The sequence below is a fragment of the Phycomyces blakesleeanus genome (assembly GCF_001638985.1).
Source record: "Phycomyces blakesleeanus NRRL 1555(-) unplaced genomic scaffold PHYBLscaffold_6, whole genome shotgun sequence".
Classification (NCBI taxonomy): Eukaryota; Fungi; Mucoromycota; class Mucoromycetes; order Mucorales; family Phycomycetaceae; genus Phycomyces; species Phycomyces blakesleeanus.
The window spans coordinates 245,608-263,688 of record NW_017265139.1 but is presented as its reverse complement, the minus strand read 5'-3'; the positions used below and the strand labels follow the sequence as shown (position 1 = coordinate 263,688).

The 18,081-nt window shown below is 34.3% G+C and overlaps 6 protein-coding genes across 6 annotated transcripts; 2 read left to right on the top strand and 4 right to left on the bottom strand.

Moving 5' to 3' along the window:
* Positions 1–504: 504 nt before the first annotated feature.
* Positions 505–1,267, top strand: PHYBLDRAFT_142824 (hypothetical protein; the record flags this gene model as incomplete). Its single annotated transcript, XM_018430879.1, has 3 exons — positions 505–678; positions 881–953; positions 1,152–1,267. The coding sequence occupies 3 exons, from the start codon at positions 505–507 to the stop codon at positions 1,265–1,267; spliced, it is 363 nt and encodes a 120-aa protein (XP_018293873.1).
* A 421-nt stretch (positions 1,268–1,688) lies between these two features.
* Positions 1,689–3,819, bottom strand: PHYBLDRAFT_142823 (hypothetical protein; the record flags this gene model as incomplete). The annotated part of the gene is made up of 7 exons (XM_018430878.1): positions 1,689–1,950; positions 2,035–2,621; positions 2,766–2,937; positions 3,067–3,176; positions 3,357–3,530; positions 3,652–3,741; positions 3,796–3,819. The coding sequence occupies 7 exons, from the start codon at positions 3,817–3,819 to the stop codon at positions 1,689–1,691; spliced, it is 1,419 nt and encodes a 472-aa protein (XP_018293872.1).
* A 1,287-nt stretch (positions 3,820–5,106) lies between these two features.
* On the bottom strand, positions 5,107–7,015 carry PHYBLDRAFT_180424 (hypothetical protein). Its single transcript, XM_018438312.1, has 5 exons — positions 6,853–7,015; positions 6,479–6,745; positions 6,147–6,404; positions 5,741–6,023; positions 5,107–5,641 (listed from the first exon to the last, which is right to left on the bottom strand). The coding sequence occupies exons 1-5, from the start codon at positions 6,947–6,949 to the stop codon at positions 5,386–5,388; spliced, it is 1,161 nt and encodes a 386-aa protein (XP_018293871.1). The 5' UTR covers positions 6,950–7,015; the 3' UTR covers positions 5,107–5,385.
* A 3,284-nt stretch (positions 7,016–10,299) lies between these two features.
* PHYBLDRAFT_158145 (hypothetical protein) lies at positions 10,300–12,072 on the bottom strand. The gene is made up of 4 exons (XM_018433742.1): positions 11,873–12,072; positions 11,636–11,709; positions 11,249–11,519; positions 10,300–11,097 (listed from the first exon to the last, which is right to left on the bottom strand). Exons 1-4 carry the CDS (start codon positions 11,952–11,954, stop codon positions 10,442–10,444), a joined length of 1,083 nt encoding a protein of 360 aa, XP_018293870.1. The 5' UTR covers positions 11,955–12,072; the 3' UTR covers positions 10,300–10,441.
* A 752-nt stretch (positions 12,073–12,824) lies between these two features.
* On the bottom strand, positions 12,825–14,249 carry PHYBLDRAFT_165809 (hypothetical protein; the record flags this gene model as incomplete). The annotated part of the gene is made up of 4 exons (XM_018435311.1): positions 12,825–13,142; positions 13,272–13,475; positions 13,641–13,840; positions 14,027–14,249. The coding sequence occupies 4 exons, from the start codon at positions 14,247–14,249 to the stop codon at positions 12,825–12,827; spliced, it is 945 nt and encodes a 314-aa protein (XP_018293869.1).
* A 1,147-nt stretch (positions 14,250–15,396) lies between these two features.
* PHYBLDRAFT_180422 (hypothetical protein) lies at positions 15,397–18,019 on the top strand. The gene is made up of 7 exons (XM_018438311.1): positions 15,397–15,725; positions 15,796–16,247; positions 16,409–16,691; positions 16,745–16,846; positions 16,923–17,075; positions 17,240–17,477; positions 17,833–18,019. Exons 1-7 carry the CDS (start codon positions 15,562–15,564, stop codon positions 17,905–17,907), a joined length of 1,467 nt encoding a protein of 488 aa, XP_018293868.1. The 5' UTR covers positions 15,397–15,561; the 3' UTR covers positions 17,908–18,019.
* The last annotated feature ends 62 nt before the right edge of the window (positions 18,020–18,081 follow it).

Below are 18,081 nucleotides of genomic sequence, written 5' to 3'. Positions count from 1 at the left end.
CACACACACTCGCACACTCACTCCCTCACTCCCTCACGCACTCGCACTCACACTCGCACCCTCCTACTTTCCACCTGTCCGGTACACTTGTCACATACATCCCCGGAATATATTCCGGGCCGTCACGTGAAAGATCTACAATACTCACTTATACACACAATAAGTGTGTGTGTCTGTGTGTATATGAGTGTCTATCTAGACGAATGAATTATTCAAAAGAAACCAATGGTCTTTTCATTAAATTAATAACTAGTACTTATATCTTAACCTCTCCAAGTTTCTGGGATATTTAATATTCTATGAATATGTTCTTTTCCTTAATTAAAAATAATAATACGTGGTTGAACAAGTTGATCCCGTGACTGCGATATATAATGAGAAAGAAGACGAAGACGGCTACGATGACTACGACGACTACGACAAAGCTTAAAGTGTCAGACCAAGTTCGATCACCTTTTCAACTCTTTTTTCTTTCTTTATTATTATCACTAAAATACAACAATTATGACCGAAGAAGTTGAACCACGCTTTCTCATTCACCAAGCAACCCATCTGTTTGTAACTGAGCCAGTGTTTTTTCAACTGGTTCAAATGAACAATTCCATGCTTGTCTGGGCTGGCAAAAAGAGTGGAAAACTAAATGACCTATCAGTAGCCGTTCCTTCATTTGGCAACCACGTAAAGACCTTCTTTCACAATATATACACATTTATGTATTTATTTTATTTTATTTTATTTTACAAACGCGACTCAATAATTATGTTTATTAGTATTATTATTATTATTATTATTATTATTTACTTACATAATAATCTAAATATTAAATATTGAATATTTTACGCTGTTATACTCTTTTGTGCAATACACAACCTATATACAGACTTCTCCTTCTGCAACAACTATCTTGGGTCAAGACGTCTCTGAATCTGGTAGAAACATGGCTCGTCGTTTAGGTAAGCCAAATAAGAATAAGAATAAAAATAAAAATAAAAATAAAAAAGAGCGCAAAGAGACAATGATAACATCAGTAATAACAACAGCAACAACAATGATAATAAATGCAAATGCAAATATTATTCACACATGTACATACATACATACATATATCTGTTTATGTGCGGGTGATTTTCTAATGGTACCTGTTGTTGTAGCTTTGAAATACAAACAGCAATTCTACGTGAGTCTGGATACTGGAAGCCAAGATCCAATGATGAATGTGTTTATAGAAAAGAAATTGACAGAAATGATCAAAATGGTTTTGACCTGAACCTTTGAGTTTATTTACACACAGGAATATATATATATATATTCTTCAAAGAGAAAATTAATAGCAATAATATTCAATGTAAATATATATTTTATATATCTATATCAATATCAATATCAATATAACGATGGTAGAAAGATTGGGTGTATTTTGTAATCTTGATTCTTTGTTTTTTTCTATTGTTTTTTTGTAGGCATTGATTTCACCAGATTTACTATTTCAAATCCAATTATTAAATGATTATGTATATGTATATGTATGAAGCTGTAGCTGTAGCTGTAGCTGTAGCTGTAGATGTATGTTTAAATTTTAAAGAAAAAAGAAGCAAAAAAGAGAGGAATATCTTGATCTCTTGTCTTGTAAGCATAATGATGTGTGTGTATTTTGGTTTTAAAATGAGTTTCTTTTTCTTTCTTTCTCTTTAATCGTCTGTGTCGAACACAATCTTCTTGTTTGAAGAGCCCTCTCCACTGAGAGCCTTTGACATCATCTCTTGCTGTAAACGCTTTGCCTGCCATGAAGGATGCATTTCATCATCTTCCAAGAAACCAGAATCCTTGGGCTTCGAAGCAGGTGCAGAAATACTTGGTTTTGCGCCTGCCTTTGGCTTTCCACCTTTTTGGTTGTCTTTCCGTTTGCCAGCCAAATGTTTTGCTGTCTTTCCATACATTTGTTCCCACACACTATTTTCAACAACAACAAAAAGGAAGAGAAATGAATACATGAATATTTTTTATATAATAATTATAGATATTTATCCAACTTACATTCTTCTTTGCCGTTGTCCAGGTCTGTTCTTCTTCTCTTCGTTTTCATAATATTTGTTAAAGTCAGTGTCAACCCAGTCTTTGCCCTTTAGAGACTTTTTGTCCTTGGACTTTGATTTTGCCTTGTTGTCTTTATCTTCATCATCACTTTCGTCATCGTCATCCTCACTATCTTCTTTCAATGTCTCGACAAATAGAGATGATCCATCTGACACAGAGCTCTTTTGTTTCTTGGTTTTCTTGGTTTCTGAATCAAGGTGTTCGTTTTCAGCAAATCTCTTGCCATTTGTTGCTGTTGATGATGATGGTTTTCCAGGCTTTAGTTGGGATGGTGTTCCAATAACGATCAGCTCGATTTCAACCATCAGTTTAGTGAGCTCATCTTTGGCGACTTTGTTGGAAAGCACGCGAGTCTCGATGTCTTGAGTCAATTTGACGGAAACTGGATCCTCTGGAGTTTCGGTCGGTGGTTTGTATTCCTCGTATGAGTTAACGACAGAAACCAACAATTCGGATTGCTTCAGCTTGGAATGTTTCAAAAGCTTATTTCGAAGTGTCTTTTCTGCCAATGTATCGACATCCAAGTTCTGTGTACACATTAAATTATCCAAATACATACATACATATATCAGATTATTATTTTCCACTATATATATATATATTCTTCTTTCTTCTTTCTTCTTTTTGTATTAAAACGAACAAAGACACATCCAAACTGGTCACAGTTTTACCTTTACAATCTCTAATTCTTTTTCCATTTTTGCAATCAGCTCTGGGGTAACCACTCTTCCTTTCTTTGGTTTCACTTCAGATTTGGTCTCTTCAGACTTGGTTTCTTCGGACTTGACTTCCTCAGATTGAGCCTCATCAGACTTGGTTTCAGCATTGGACTCTTGAGTCTTGCTATAATATATCAAAAGTAAAAATAATGAGCCAATTGCTTCCTACGGCCCAAGAGAGAGCATCATTCACATTCTTCTCACACTCTCACTCACACATGCCATATATATATATATACTAAAATTAAATTACCTAGCGTCAGCAACGAGTTTACGACTATCACGTAGTTTCTTGAGCTGCTTCTGGGTTTCTACAACCTTGCTTTTTTTTAAAGCAGAGCGCAATTCCTTTTGTGCCTGAAACTAATATACAAATAAATCAATTCAGTAAAAATAAATCATAAAGCAACAATTGTTCTTTATTTTGCTCTTTCTTCTTCTTCTTCTCCTACTACTAGACATACCACACCACAAACTACAAACTACAAACTACAAACCCACACACCCACACACCCACACACCCACATGCTAATCCAGCTTTACCAATTTCAATTCCAACTTTTTGCCTCTTGCTTCATCCAACATGTGTCTCAAGGTCACTTTATTGTTCTCGCTGTTATATGAAGGATATCCCTGACTAGCAGCCCATTGTTGTTGATGTTGAAGTTTGACAGTTGCTGCTTTTTTTGCTGACTTTAGTCTAGAATCTTCTCCAATCTAGATCAACAAAAACAAATATATATATAGAAATATTTCATGAATGTTGTATACATTGATAAATTTAAAGGACACTTAAGTATGTAAAATATATTAGCTTTATGTGCATTGAATTATTTACCTGGACAGCCAAATAATTGATCTTCCAATTAAGATTCTCTTTGGAAGAGCTTTTCTTTTGATTAGGTTGTTGTGAATTTGAATTATTTTTCTACATTTTATTATAAATCATCATTCAGAGAAGTAATTAGAATGAATATTAAACAATGCGATGCTTTTGGGGAGGCATTTTTTTCTTTCTTTTTTGGTTCTCACCATTCTTATCGTATGGTCATGTAATGTACAAAAATTTAGACTGCTTCAAAGTCTCCACAATTCACTAAAACGCAGTAAGCCACCCAAATATTCGAAGCTTCGTTCTTTGAATTTTGAAATAAAATAGCAAAATTCAAAGAAAGAGAAAAGATTTGCGTGCCTTTTGTTTTTTACGATAGATTAGTTTACCACTCTATCCATCAAATACTCTAGATATGTATACGTATCTTATTCAATCGAATGCTACGAGCTGTAATATTAATAGTAATAGAGAGGATTTTGTGCTGTGGCAAAATCAAATCAAATTGCCATACTTCCAAATAAGGAAGTCGGTTGTTTAAAGTTTAAGGTATTTAAAACACCGTAAAATTGGAGGGGAGTTGTGACAATTTGGGGTCATTCTGCCATAGAATTATGGCAAATTCAATTCAAATTGCCATAGATTTTGAAACAGTTCAGTAGAATTCTGTGGCAATTTCAAAATAAAGAGCAAATCTTTTGAGATACAAATATTTAAACTAAGCGATACAAATTCGACAAATATAGAAGTGGGTATTTTGACATAATTCAAACATCTACCCTATTAACAAGGTATCTAAATTATTATTTTTTTACGCTTTTTTGACATATTTTAGACGTTTGTACATATCGTTAGTATTATTTTTAAGAGCTTATTTATATAAAGGCATAACTGTAAATCTTAATACATAATCTACAGTAAATATTCTACATTTTATTATTATTTTTCGTATCTTTTGATATTCAATGTTTTGCATTAATATCGTTGCTATTATTATTTTAGCAAAAATCTAGTCGTGTGTGATTGGAATATGCTGCAAACAAAACAGAACAAAAACCAAAATAAAGAAAAAGGGTTTATGGAATACAACATAACAGTGCATAAAAGCAGTGCATGAAACATAGTACTCGTATGATCTTGTTTTGTTTTAGATGCATGAGCCATTTGGTTCATGCCTCCTGTAATCATATAAGCTAATAAAGTCAAAGGGCTGTAAAATAAAATAAAATCTGCAGTTTACCACACAAGTAAATAAATGAATGATATATAAATAAATAATAATATTAAAACCCTGATGTTTCAAAAATAAAAGTATATTTTGAACGAACAGTGATGACTAACTGCCTGACTAACTGCCTGACTGACTTGGAGATAAGAATTTGTTTATTCTAGAAGTCTTTTAAAATAATGCAAGGAAACTCACAACTGCTTTACAACTAAGGAACTAAGCAACTAAGCAAGCAAGCAACAAAACGTATAGATTGATTGTTGATTCAATATTTTTATTTATTTATTTCTTATATAAATATAAATATATGGATGTATAAATAGCTGAAAGTATATAAAGATACGGGGTGGGGGATACAATACTGAGGGGAAGGACCTTTTTTCTTCTTCTTCTTTTAAAACCCCTAGTTTTTCTCTTTTCTTCTTGTTCGTACAGATTCCTTTAATGAGTATATGGTTATGTATGTATGTGTGTAGGTGTAGGGGTGATTCCCTTCTTTTTTTTTTAGGTTTTTACTTTCCAGAGATAAGATGCTTTATAGAGTTAATGTAGTTATGATGTGTCTTGGACTTGTAGAGTGCCAGCTGTTCTGGTTCAATAAATTGTTCGAATTGACCATCCTTGTAAAGAGCTGCGAGACCCTTTGGTGAGAACATGGAAGGGTCAATGACGCGATCCTCTCTAGAGACAATCTGATAGATAAGAGAGCTTTCATAACTGTCCTGGTAGTAGAAACCACCCTCATTACAGATCTCATCAATTGTACGCCTATCAAAGGAAAGAAAAAGTAAAGTAAAGAAGATCACGAGGTCCAAACAAAATTAGTACTTATTATGCTTGCAATGTATATATAATCAAGCAACTTACGTAAATTTCAGTCCACGGTCTGCAGCCTTGGTCATCATCCATCTCAATGACTGGTTGGGAAGTAGACGGGAACCTTCTGCTTGGCCACCAATGTCACTGTGCATGCCTGGGAACCAGATCTGCTCCAATTCCTGATCTTCTCTTTGCTTGAGGCCAAAATCCATCAGAGCAGGTGTGAACCAGGCGCGCTGTTCATGGATTGACAGAGCGTGGAAGGCAGATTTGACTTTCGGAGAGATACGAATGTCATGGAAACTGTTGCGTTCGTGGAATAATGTCCAGACTTGAAAAAATACATATATATATATATATAAATTTATTCATGAGAAACTCCCATTCTTTTTTTTTGTATTTTATATATATATATTTCCTAAAATAATATAAAATAAAACACTATTATACTTACAGGTTGATCCACCAAGGTACCAGGGTAGTTGTGGAACACCAAGAGCACCAACTGTATCAAAACAGCCCAAGAATCTAATTTCGGGTTCCATGCATTGATACTGAGTGCGGAAATTGACGGCGACCTCTTTCTTTGGATGCTTTGCTTCATCTCTGCTGCAGTACAGTTTGTATGCTTCTGGTGCCTGGGTTTCTATATGCTCATCTGGCAAGAGTCCGACATTGTAAATCATTCCGGCCAGACTTCTTGCGGCATAAGCTAATGAGTAGAGTAAGTATTACTGAATACACACACCCACAGTAATATTATATATATATATGCGTGTTAATTACCTCCTCTGCTAAAGCCAAAAATCCAAATCTCATCATCTTCGTTCTCATAATGTCTGCTGATGAATTCATACGCCTTCATGATCTGGTTGCTTAGACCAAGTCCAAATAGACCACCAAGATACTTATTTTGGGTTGTTCCGACGCCTTCAAAGTAACCTGCCACCTGTCTCCATTGATCCTGTTCTGGGTCCTCCTTTTTGTCACCCTTTCCAAGTTTGCCTTCTGGCATGTTTAGGTGAAGGTAAAGATAGTACACGTTTGTTCTCTCTATTGTTTGTTTGTTTGTTTTATTTTTTATTTGATACTCTGTTAGTTATATGTATTATATATTTCACATTTATTCGATTATAAAAAGGTCTGTTTGGTGGTCTAACCTGATGGTGTGTCCCATGTACCGTCCATGCAGACAATTACTCTGTTGCGAACGCGAGGGATGTTGGTGTTTGTTGTGATGGTAACCTGAGAGTCCATTTCGAATATTCCAGATATACAAAAGAAGAAAAAGAAAAAGAGAAAGAAAAAGAAGAAGAAGGGACGTGGGAATGGATATCAAGAAGTGATGCAGCTAAAGAATAGTGTTTATATATACGTATTTTTTTTTTTGAAAAAAAGAAGATTTTTTTTTAGTAACAAAAAAAAAGAAAACTATGATTAGTATTGGGATTACCATTACCACCACCATTACTACTACTACTACTACTACTACTACTACTACTACTACTACTACTACTATTAGGTTTATAATTAGTATTATAGTTATTGTCAAGATGTGATATATATATAATATGTACTTTAAAAAAAAGTATTGCCCATGTGTGGAAGTATTATATGTATTATGCACCAGATAAGCATGAGTGATTGTAACCAAAGATGGCTTGGGAATTGAATTGGATTGAATTGAGTTCTGTAAGAGGTTGGTTAACACAATAGCCATTTGAATTTGTTCTTTCTTTATTTCTTCCTCTCTATTAAAAGAAGATGGAAGTCCATTGGATATTCTAGACAATATATACATATCCACATGCGAGTGCGCTTGTGTATGCTTGTGTGCTTGTGGGACATCTTGTACTTGTAGGACACCGTTCTTCTTCTTGCTTTTTTTTGCATGAGTATAAAAGTTTAAATCAATGCAATATTTGGCGGTTGCCGCCAGACACGATCAAACTTTGCTGTTGTACCTTTTGTATATATTTCTTTCTTTATTTATTTTTATTTTTATTTGGAACTCACAGGGTTTCCTTTTCTATGCACAAAACCTAAAATATTTTATTTTTACTACAGAAACCCCCCCCCCCCCTTTTTTTTTATTTTTTTGTCGTTAATATTAATATTAATTTAGCTATTTTTTTACAGCACCACAGGTATAATTCCTTACTTATTCTCAAGCAGTGAAAATAATTATACTAGTAATTTCAAGTCAAATGCAAGCTACACATATATAAGATATATACATACATATAGTCAATACGTAAAGATACATATACATATATACATATATATAGTTTTATTAGTATTCCTTCCCCACACACTCGACTACAATAAGGAGGTCGTATCGACTATACTGTTGTCTCGAGTCATTTTGGACACCTTGTTTTCTTGTGTTGTTCTTGTGAGACGTTAACACAAAAAAAGAGAGCATTAAATATTAAATAAAGAATAATAATGATAATAATAAGAGTTTCCTCAATAGACATGGTGTGTTGTATATATTCTTTCTTCTTTAAATATTCAAGAAGAATTCCAGGCAGAAAAGGTTAATATATGATGTCTGATTATACTAATCACAGAAAACTTGCCATTTAAAGTGTATATTTTAGACCCTGTAGTATATTCTACTTTCAAGCCAATAACCTATGTATTTGTCTTTATTCTTATTTAATAATCAGAATGACAGTTGTACACTGTCTTTAATACATTAGATTCTGTTTGTTAAATGATGGCGATTCAAATAAGAAAAATACTATAAAAAAAAGGCATTCACTGGCTTAATTATATATCCAGATGAGCAAAAGTATATTTTCCTTCTTTGCTTTTCCTTTCTTTCTTTTTTTATACACCAGATATAAATATAACTATGGCAACGAACAAAGAGAGAAATATAATTCAATTACGAAAAAAAAGACATTACTATAAAAGCTGTTGAACAGATTCAAATCTTAACAAAGCCTCTAGGGCTCACCATAAAAAGACAGCAAAGGGAAAGCTCGGCAATGTAGATCATATATTAAGATCAATTTGTTTTTGTAAACTGTAACATTAATTCCTTTTTTACTGACAATCCCGATAGAAATAATTAAAGACAGAAACAAAACATAAAAATAAAATAAAATAAAAGCTTTTATTTTATTTTTACAGAAGAATCTAGAATTGACAAGGAAATGTACTTTCAAGTAGCTAGACTCAAACGGACAAGTCAAATAGTTTAAAGATTTTTTTATCAAGGTGGAGCTCATGCTGCTAGTCTATCTATTCCACGGTAAAATAGAACATTTAAAAAATAAAAATAAGAGTGTAGCATTTTCCTGTTACATATTACTCCTTTTCTGTACAACCTTGCACTACAGCAAGAAGACCAATATAAATATATACATATATGTATGTATGTAGGGAAAAAAAAAAGAAGCGCCGTTCAAGCGTTTGAATCAATTGGGTATTTACCAAAGTCTCTTCTTTCTTTCTTTCTTTTCAAATCGTTGTACGCCTACATACTAGGCCGTGTTTCAATCATAAAGCCTTTCTTTTTTATCTGAGATTTTGGTCACTTAAAAATGACCTTTTCTGGCAGTCAAATCGAGCCCAATACTTTGCGAATAAATAGAAAGAAGGGAACAAAGAAAAAAGCAGGGGCACCCCGCTTGTTCTCTCTCTCTCTCTCTCTCTCTCTCTCTCTCTCTGTCATTTTATGCGTGAGTGCGTATGAGTGTGCGTGTGAGTGTAAAACATAGGCATGTATTATACATGCTCTACATGCTGTATAGACATGTGGCTGCCACACTTGTCTTGAGAAGTCGGTTGATTTGCTCTTTTGCAAAAGAGTTAGTGAATATTCTGAATAATATCAGTCATATATGGTGTAGTGTGATTGATACTGAGCCAATATGTGCTATTCACACAGTAAGCTATCCTCCCTTACTTAATCTCCTGCCTTTTTATTTTTCTTTCAACTGAAATATTCCGGTAACAGTGACTTAAAGAATCTATTACCATTATTCACTTTTTCTCTCACTTTTTCTCTCTTGCTTGGGTAAGACCTAGGTATATAATATAGTGAAATATAGAGAGAGATAGAGAGAGATAGAGAAATGAAGAGAGAGAAAAATAAAATAAAGGAAAAATGGAAAGAGAAAGAGCAAAAAAAAAAGCAAGATAGATAGAAAGTACATCAAATAATTGAATTATTTACCTCACTGCAGTACAGGTGGTTCAAGCACAGTGAGAAAAAAGGAAATCTCTTACAACTAAAGGATCATTTGTATAATGCATGTTTTGAAATTTGTTTCATCAGTTGCATCGCATGTTATTTAATGATTTTCATTGGTAGCACCTAAATGTATAAAACATATACGCACACACAAACGCACATTTATATTTAATTTTGTAGATATACATTTCACTCTATCTGAAAATACACTCTGAAGTACAAGACCAAAAGAGAGTACCGTGTATCATTCTCTCTTATTTTATTCTTCTAGTCTATTGAAAACTCTCGATAACAGTAATAGTTAATACATCTGTAGATATCAAAGCTCCACGGACACAATACTAAATAAATAGAAATAGGATAAAAGAAGTATGTATTTACTATACACAAAAATTCGTTTAGTTTGTATCATTTTCTTCGTATTCGAATATTTATATTATATTTATTAACAGAATAATAATAAACTGAAAATTTCATCAAATAAGCATTGAACTGACTCGAAGATCATTAGAATAACTCATTATTATTATCATTTTAAAATTTTAAAATTTTCTACCGTCGGGTGTGTGGGGTGAGGAAGTATTTGTACCATATCTTCCTGTAGGACTGTGTCCAGGTACGTTCCCATACGTTGCGTACTGGGGTTGTCTTTCATTGGCATCCGATGCCATCATTACCACATTATCCTCAGTAGCAACTTGTGGATGGTAATCTTGGTCTCGATAGACAAAAGCAGGCGGGACAACTCCTGGGGAGTTTTGGTAATGTTGCTGTTGTTGCTGTTGTTGCTGCTGTTGTTGGTGTATAGGTATTACAGGTGGAACTCCAGCTGGTTGGGAACCAACAGGTACATTAGTAGATGCACCATAGCCTTCATAGTAACCATCGTACGCAGAGTAACTATAATATCCGTAGTTGGGATCGCCTTGATTATTGTCCACACTCGGATAAGGATGAACAACAGACTTTGGTCGATAAGAAGTGGTTGCAGTTCGAGCCACGGGTTGAATATCACGGAATCCAGAATCAAGCTTGACTGGAGCAGAGGCCTTAGCCATGGGGACATCGGACTTGAAGTCGTAGGGATCGTAGTTCTCACAATAGATATCTGATTTTTTCTGAGCAACAGTGTAAATAAATAGGATGATCCAAAGAGCGGCAGAAATAATACTACCCAGCCAGGTACCATTGACGAGCCCTATTAAACCGATCAACCGATTAATTGGATGGTTGGTTGGTTGTGAGTAAGTGAGGGATATTATATTATTATTAAAAAAAAAGTGCTATTATTCTTTGGTGGTACTCTTTGGAAATCTTTACCCAAATATAAATTATGATTTTCTACTTACAGCATCGGTAAAACGTGGTCTGATCCTTACTATAGGTATCGCAGTAGCTTGCAAAGCCATACGGAGTCGATGAAGGTTCAGTAACCTGTCCGTTTGTCCAAGGAATGGTACCTGATTTCATGGTACTATAAATTATGACGGCTATAAGAAGCGCGATATTGAAGCCTGAGAGGATTCTGTCGTGTCGAATTGCTTGGATCGTCCAGGTCGAGATAACGAGCGTGAGGGCACATATCACAGAGAATCCTGGTCCAACAAAGTACAGAATATACTAAATTAGAAATAATGAGTTTGAGTACATACACACACACATATATATATATATAAGAATATATACGCGCGCACAGATGTATAAAACAAATTGATCTATTGATCTACATGACTTACAGGAACCATTGATGGCCACCAAGACCCAACGTTTTTGTTCTGACTACTGTAGTTCTCCAAAAGGACAATCTGGGCTAAGTAAGAATAATAATAATGATAATTGTTCAATTCGATTCAATTCAATTCAATTCAATTCGATTTAAATTTGATTTAATTTTTTGGTTTTTTTTTATTAGTCAAAATGTATAATGGCTTATTTATGCATATATTTATTATCAAGTAATATATATATCTTACCAACATGACATCCTAAAGCTCCTGCACTGATAATCAAAATAAGGAATCTCAAGAAGATCAGTCCACACTTTCTCATTGACATTGCTTTTTTTTTAGGTTTGAAATTCAAATACAATAATTTTTGAAATGAGGGAGAGAAGAAAAAAAAGGAGATGGAATGGACTCAATGAGCAATGAAGGACAGGTGAAGGAAAGTGAAGATAAGAAGGAGAGAGAAAGAGAAAGAGCAAAACCTAGCTCGGTTTGCTTAAGAGTAAGTATTGTATTTGAGCCAAAGGTTACATCTGATCTTAGAGGGTATAGTATGGGAGGACAAGACAAAGAGCTCATTTAAATGGGTCCATGTTACAATACAAGCTTTACTCATTTTACCTTTCTTATTTACAGCCATTGAATTAACAAATATATATATATATATATATATATCTAAATGAATTCAATGTACTTTTTTTTTATTGTTTTTAATATTATTATTATATATATATATTAACCGTATTCTAGTGTTTATTGATATCTGATAGCCAGCTATAATATCATTGAACTGATCGCTCTCCGGGTTACACTAATGGAACTAAGAATGGCACACAAGCCAATAATTCATCGTCCTTTGATGGGTTCATAAAAAATATATTTTATACGATAAAATTTGTATGATATTTCCAAGTTTGTGGGTAGGTGTGAAAAATCCCCTCCTTCCCAATTGCTTTGAATACAAAGCGTATAGCTATTCACATTCATATACAACCATAATAGCAGTACAAGCTAATACTTTTTGTTAATATTTAATATAACGTTTGACAGCTTGAGAAAATATTTTATGTACAATCAATACAATTTTTTTGTATTCAAAAATAAAGATGCGACCTCGTATGTGTATGTATGTATGTGTGTGTGTGTGTGTGTGTGGTGTGTGTATAGTATAGTGTAGTGTATATAATGTATAGTGTAGTTTCTAGGCCTTATTTTCACTTGCCCACAAGGAATCAAGTACGCGCATGAGCTGGGGTTCTGGTACAGACAAAATGACTGGCTGCAGTCTAGTCGAAAGATCTTCCTTGGAGACATCTGCACTCTCTGACAAACTCTTGATCAAATCCAACATTGTCCGGACAGTGCTTCCGAGTGTGGCCGTCTCTCCAACCCACTCCAACACTTCACACAACCTGTCTAGCTTGTTCAATTGTACTTTGGCAAAAAGTAGTCGCTCTGATGGCAAACCAATAGAAGATGTTCTAGCCCAGTCTGCAAACACATCCTTGACCGTTCGAGGCTAAATTGATTCAAAGAATAGAATCTTTAATATCATTTCAAATGATTCCAGCCCATAATCGACCTCTTCAAATCCCCAGTATTCACGGTCATCATCATCAACAACAAAAAACAAGAGACATAATCTTACCTCATCTGCATCCTTGACATCAAGTATTTGTCTAAACCGGGAACTATTGTTGGTCCAGTCATCAATATTATCTTTTGTCCACTTTGGCTGAGTGATTGGATTGCGTAAATCCACTACACATGAAATTTCCTTCACTATTTCTAGTTGACCGTTTGATGGATCTTCTCCACCCTCCACAAAATTGGCGTTTTCAAGTTTCTCTACCTAATTAAACCATCATACATATATACATATATACGCACCAACACAAACCCACAAATTTACAAATACAAGGTTAACATTTTTAGTTCATACCCATACACACACACACATATATATATATATGTTGTGCATAAACCTAAAATAATAGGAAATAAAAATAAAATAGACCTTGTACTGGCCATTGATTTTGATATTAAATATTCCAGCCTTGTGAGTCAATGAGATGGATTCAATGTTTTCTGCGAGGATCACGAAGCGAATCAAACCATCCTGTACAATAATCGCAATCGAGTCTGGTTTGGACTCGGGATCGGCTTCATTGTTGAGGTAAAATCGTAATCTACTTTCTCCCTTGTTGACATCACTTTCTAGAGATTTCAGTCATCCACACAGTTACACGGATCAGTCGAAACCTCTCATTGTATTGTATTGTATTGAATTGAATTGTATCGTATTGATTATATATATATATTGGTATCCAATAGATAAATTGAATATGTACATAAAACAATAAAAATAATATATATATATATTATGTAAAAATTAAGTCTCACCTGCAACATAGTCTCCCATTACCATCTTTTCAAGACGGAATTCAAAGAAACCTTTTCTTGCAGGCTTGGGAGTTACTACAGGGTGGGGTCTAGGTGCATATGTGGTTGGGTAAGGTTTGTAGCGACGGTCGTAACCATAAGGAGGGTGACGCGGTTCTCTTCCAGGATAGTGTTGTGTCCGTGGTGGCGGCGGCGGTGGTGGTCGTGCTCCATATCGTCTCATTATGCAAGTATAGGAATATTATAAATTATATGTATGTATGTATGTATGTATGTATGCTTATATCTATTTAATGAAAGCGTCTTTGATTTTTTTTTTGGAAATAATAATAATAAAGGATTAATATATATATAATAAAAATGGCGGCCCTTTGATTGTCAAAGACCACAGTCACTTGGATTCTCATTGCCACAGACTTAACTCGACTTGGATGATATTCTTAAAGCCATTGCTATGAAAAATGTAGGTTCAACTATTGTAATTCAAAATCTCTACACGAGAAATTAATTGAAACACCCAAGAATCAAGAGAGAGATAGGGAGGGAGAAAGCAGTAAATGCTTAAAGCAACAAGAGCAACAGCAACACTCTAGAAAATTGTGGCCACTACAGAAATTCTAATTACTGGCTGTTTTTTAAAGCTTAAATTTCTCAATAGAAATCTCAATACAGCTTGCATTACTTGCCTACAATAAAACACGCACACACACACATATATATATGTATATTTAAAGTATTGATGCTATCAAAGGTTCTGTTTTTACGTCAACTTTCTTCTTTTTATCTTGACTGTTTTACTAGCGTTGTGTGTCCTGTTTAAATCATTCGAATATTGCTAGGTTAAATATGTATTTTTTTCTCATAAATTCATTATTTGGGCACATTTCTAGAATTCTATAATATGAAATATACACATTTGTGCTAATTTATTGCCCCGGATAATTTGTGAAAATAAATGCACAAAGAGTATCTTTATTTTTGATTATTTTTGGTTTTATTTGGCTTGCCATGGAGTTAACATTAAATTGAAACAAATAGAAAAATAATGATAGTAAAAGCTACATATTTAAATGTACAAAGACGAGAGAAAGAGAGTTGAAAAACTCACAGTTCAAATCAAATAAATTAGCCTTTAAGTGTCCATATTCTGTGTGATCAATACAAAGGAAAAGGAAACTCCTCCCTAATATTATATAATATAAAAAAAAGAAAAAATATGCTGAAAATTAATCATCATAGTTTGGCGGGAAAAAAATACTCATCTAAAATACAAGGTGAGCATATTTAATATTATACGTATAAAAAAGCCAAAAAAAAAAAAGACACACAAAGAGATACAAAGTTGTAATGAAATATACATAAAATACACCCACGAACACAAAACATAAACAAACAAAAAAGTGACGCAAAACCTCCCTCTCTCCCTCTCTCCCTCTCCCTCTCTCTCTCTCTTTTGGTTTCTTAACCCCACACTTTTTTTGTTACCCTAGTCATCCTCTCTCCGCACACACCACTATTAGTAATATACTTTCTTCATGCCATTCTTTACATCCATCAAAGACTATGCAAAAAGACACCGAAAAGGATTGTTGATTACAGCATCTCTTGCAGGAGGAGGATACTTGGCAGGTCGTTTTGCTGCCTCTAAGATCAGAGACATGCAAGAGAAAACAACTTCTGACAGAATGGCCAGAGAAAAGTAACTTGACTCTTTATATATATATATAGCTCTAATTCATGTTATTAACCCTGTCTATCTCTTGTTTTAGTCTCAAGCGCCGTTTCCAACAAAACCAAAACGATTGTGTATTCACTGTCATGTCATTGCTTCCTACCCTTGGAGATCAGATCTTGAATGAAATGAACATTGAGGCACAATGGGCCAAACTACAAGAATCTCGTAAATTGGAGCGCAGTGAAGACAAGGCACGCCTGAACAGAGACGCTGCCAAAAATACCCAGACCGAGCAAGAGGGTGGAATAAAACCAGAAGAGCACCCAACCGAATCACAGGATCTATCGGCGTCGTCTGTCAAGATTGATCTGATAAAGGTTGAAAACGCTCAAGACACCACTGGATCACAGGCTACATTGGAAAACTCTGTCGATAGTCTTTCTGAGGCAGTTGATCCAGAAGCACCAGCAGTTCCTCGAGTGGTTCCTGAAGGTGTTTTGGATAGAAAGGCCAAGCAATTGGTGTGGGAAGAGATTAAACGATCAAGTAAGAATATATCAAGAGAAAAGAAAAAAGAAGAAGAAGAAGAAGAAGAAGAAGAAATATGTATAGATATATGTGTATATACAAGTAGTATTGGTAGTAGAATAAAGAAAAATAGTTGAAATTTAACATATATATATTTAATTTTAATTTTAATTTTTTAGGTTTTACTCGTACACTGACATCTATTTATTCAATCACTCTGCTCACTATGCTGACCCATGTTCAGCTTAATCTTCTGGGACGATTTACCTACGTCTGGTCTGTTTCTGCATTGAGTCGTAGCGAACCTAGCATTAAAATACAACAAGAGGAGGGTGGCGATGCTGGATTTTTGGATCCTCAAACAGAGAGAATGTTCCTCAGTGCTTCATGGTGGTTACTTCATCGTGGATGGAGAAAATGTTCTAAGCGTATACAGGAAGCTGTGGACGATATTGTTGGCAGGTAAGTAAAAGAAGAAAAATAAAATCAAAAATTGATTCCTGTGGGATTTGTAGTATACCTCTTCGAAGCACTATTAGCTATGAAAAAGCAGAAGATATTCTTTACAAACTGAGAAGAAGAATCGAATTTGAGGATGATGGAAAGACACCTTTTAGGTATGTTACGAGAGTTATGATTTATATAAAACCAGTTTAACCTTTTTGTGTGTAATATATACATATCACATTTCAGTTTCCGTTCATGGATGCTGCCAGACACACCAGAAGAAGAAGCTGAATTCCTTAGAGAGACAGGATTTTCAGAGGTTTCAGATGAATTTTCCACCAATAAATCTAGTGTGACATTCCGACGATTAATAGATGAGACCAAGGATTTCATTGATAGGTAAGTATAGAATTGTGCGATTAAACAAAAAAAAACACATACACACACACACACATACACACACCAAGGAGATAGAAAGAGACAGAGAAAAGAAAGATATTTGTATTGGTTCTTATTTATTGTTTGGTGTATTGACTTGACCAATTGATAATTATATTATATAGCCCTGATTTCTCTTCGGTGCTTACATCTTGTTTGGATGAGATTTTTGGGATATTTGATGCCCAGGCATTTGGAAAATCGCTCTTACCACAGGATGATTTTGAGACCGGAGAGCGGATTCGTGAAGTGACAGAGGCTGATCTGGTCAACATGAAACCCAAGACATCGACGCTTGCTAAACTGTTACCAGTAATCAGTCGACAGGCACATTTGGTTATTGCAGGCAATGAGTACTTGAATGTAAGTAAACATTTCACAAATCAAGGAAAGAAAAAAAAATATTTTCTTTTTAGCCGAAGAGAGAGAGAAAAGAGTGTGGTTTGAATACTATGATCGACATTCTTCCTGACGGGTGGTTCTTGTATTTTGTTTTCTCCTTCAATTGTTATATTTGTGTCTATTTTGACTTGTCAATTCATTGATTGATTTGCTTATTTATATGTATTTGTGCCTGGTACTTGTACTTGTGTCTGTGCCTGTGCCTGTGCCTGTGCCTGTACCTGTGCCTGTACCCGTACCCGTACCCGTAACTGTATATTTTCTTTCTTTCATTTGTACTTTACTAACAATATTATCCAATATACTGGAATTATAGGCATTTGCTTATATTAAGGAACTTCAAGCATTTTCTGCAATGGTTTATACACAATATGAAGATGAAGTCGTTTGATCTTGATCCCTCACACATCAAATATATATAATGTCTTTAAATAATAATCATAATCATCATATTAATAATAATAAAATAATAAAAAAAAAACAAAAAACAAAAAACAAAAAACAAAGTAATTTATACATATAATGTATATTCCGAATATGGTTTGAATTAAGACTAGGAAAGTAA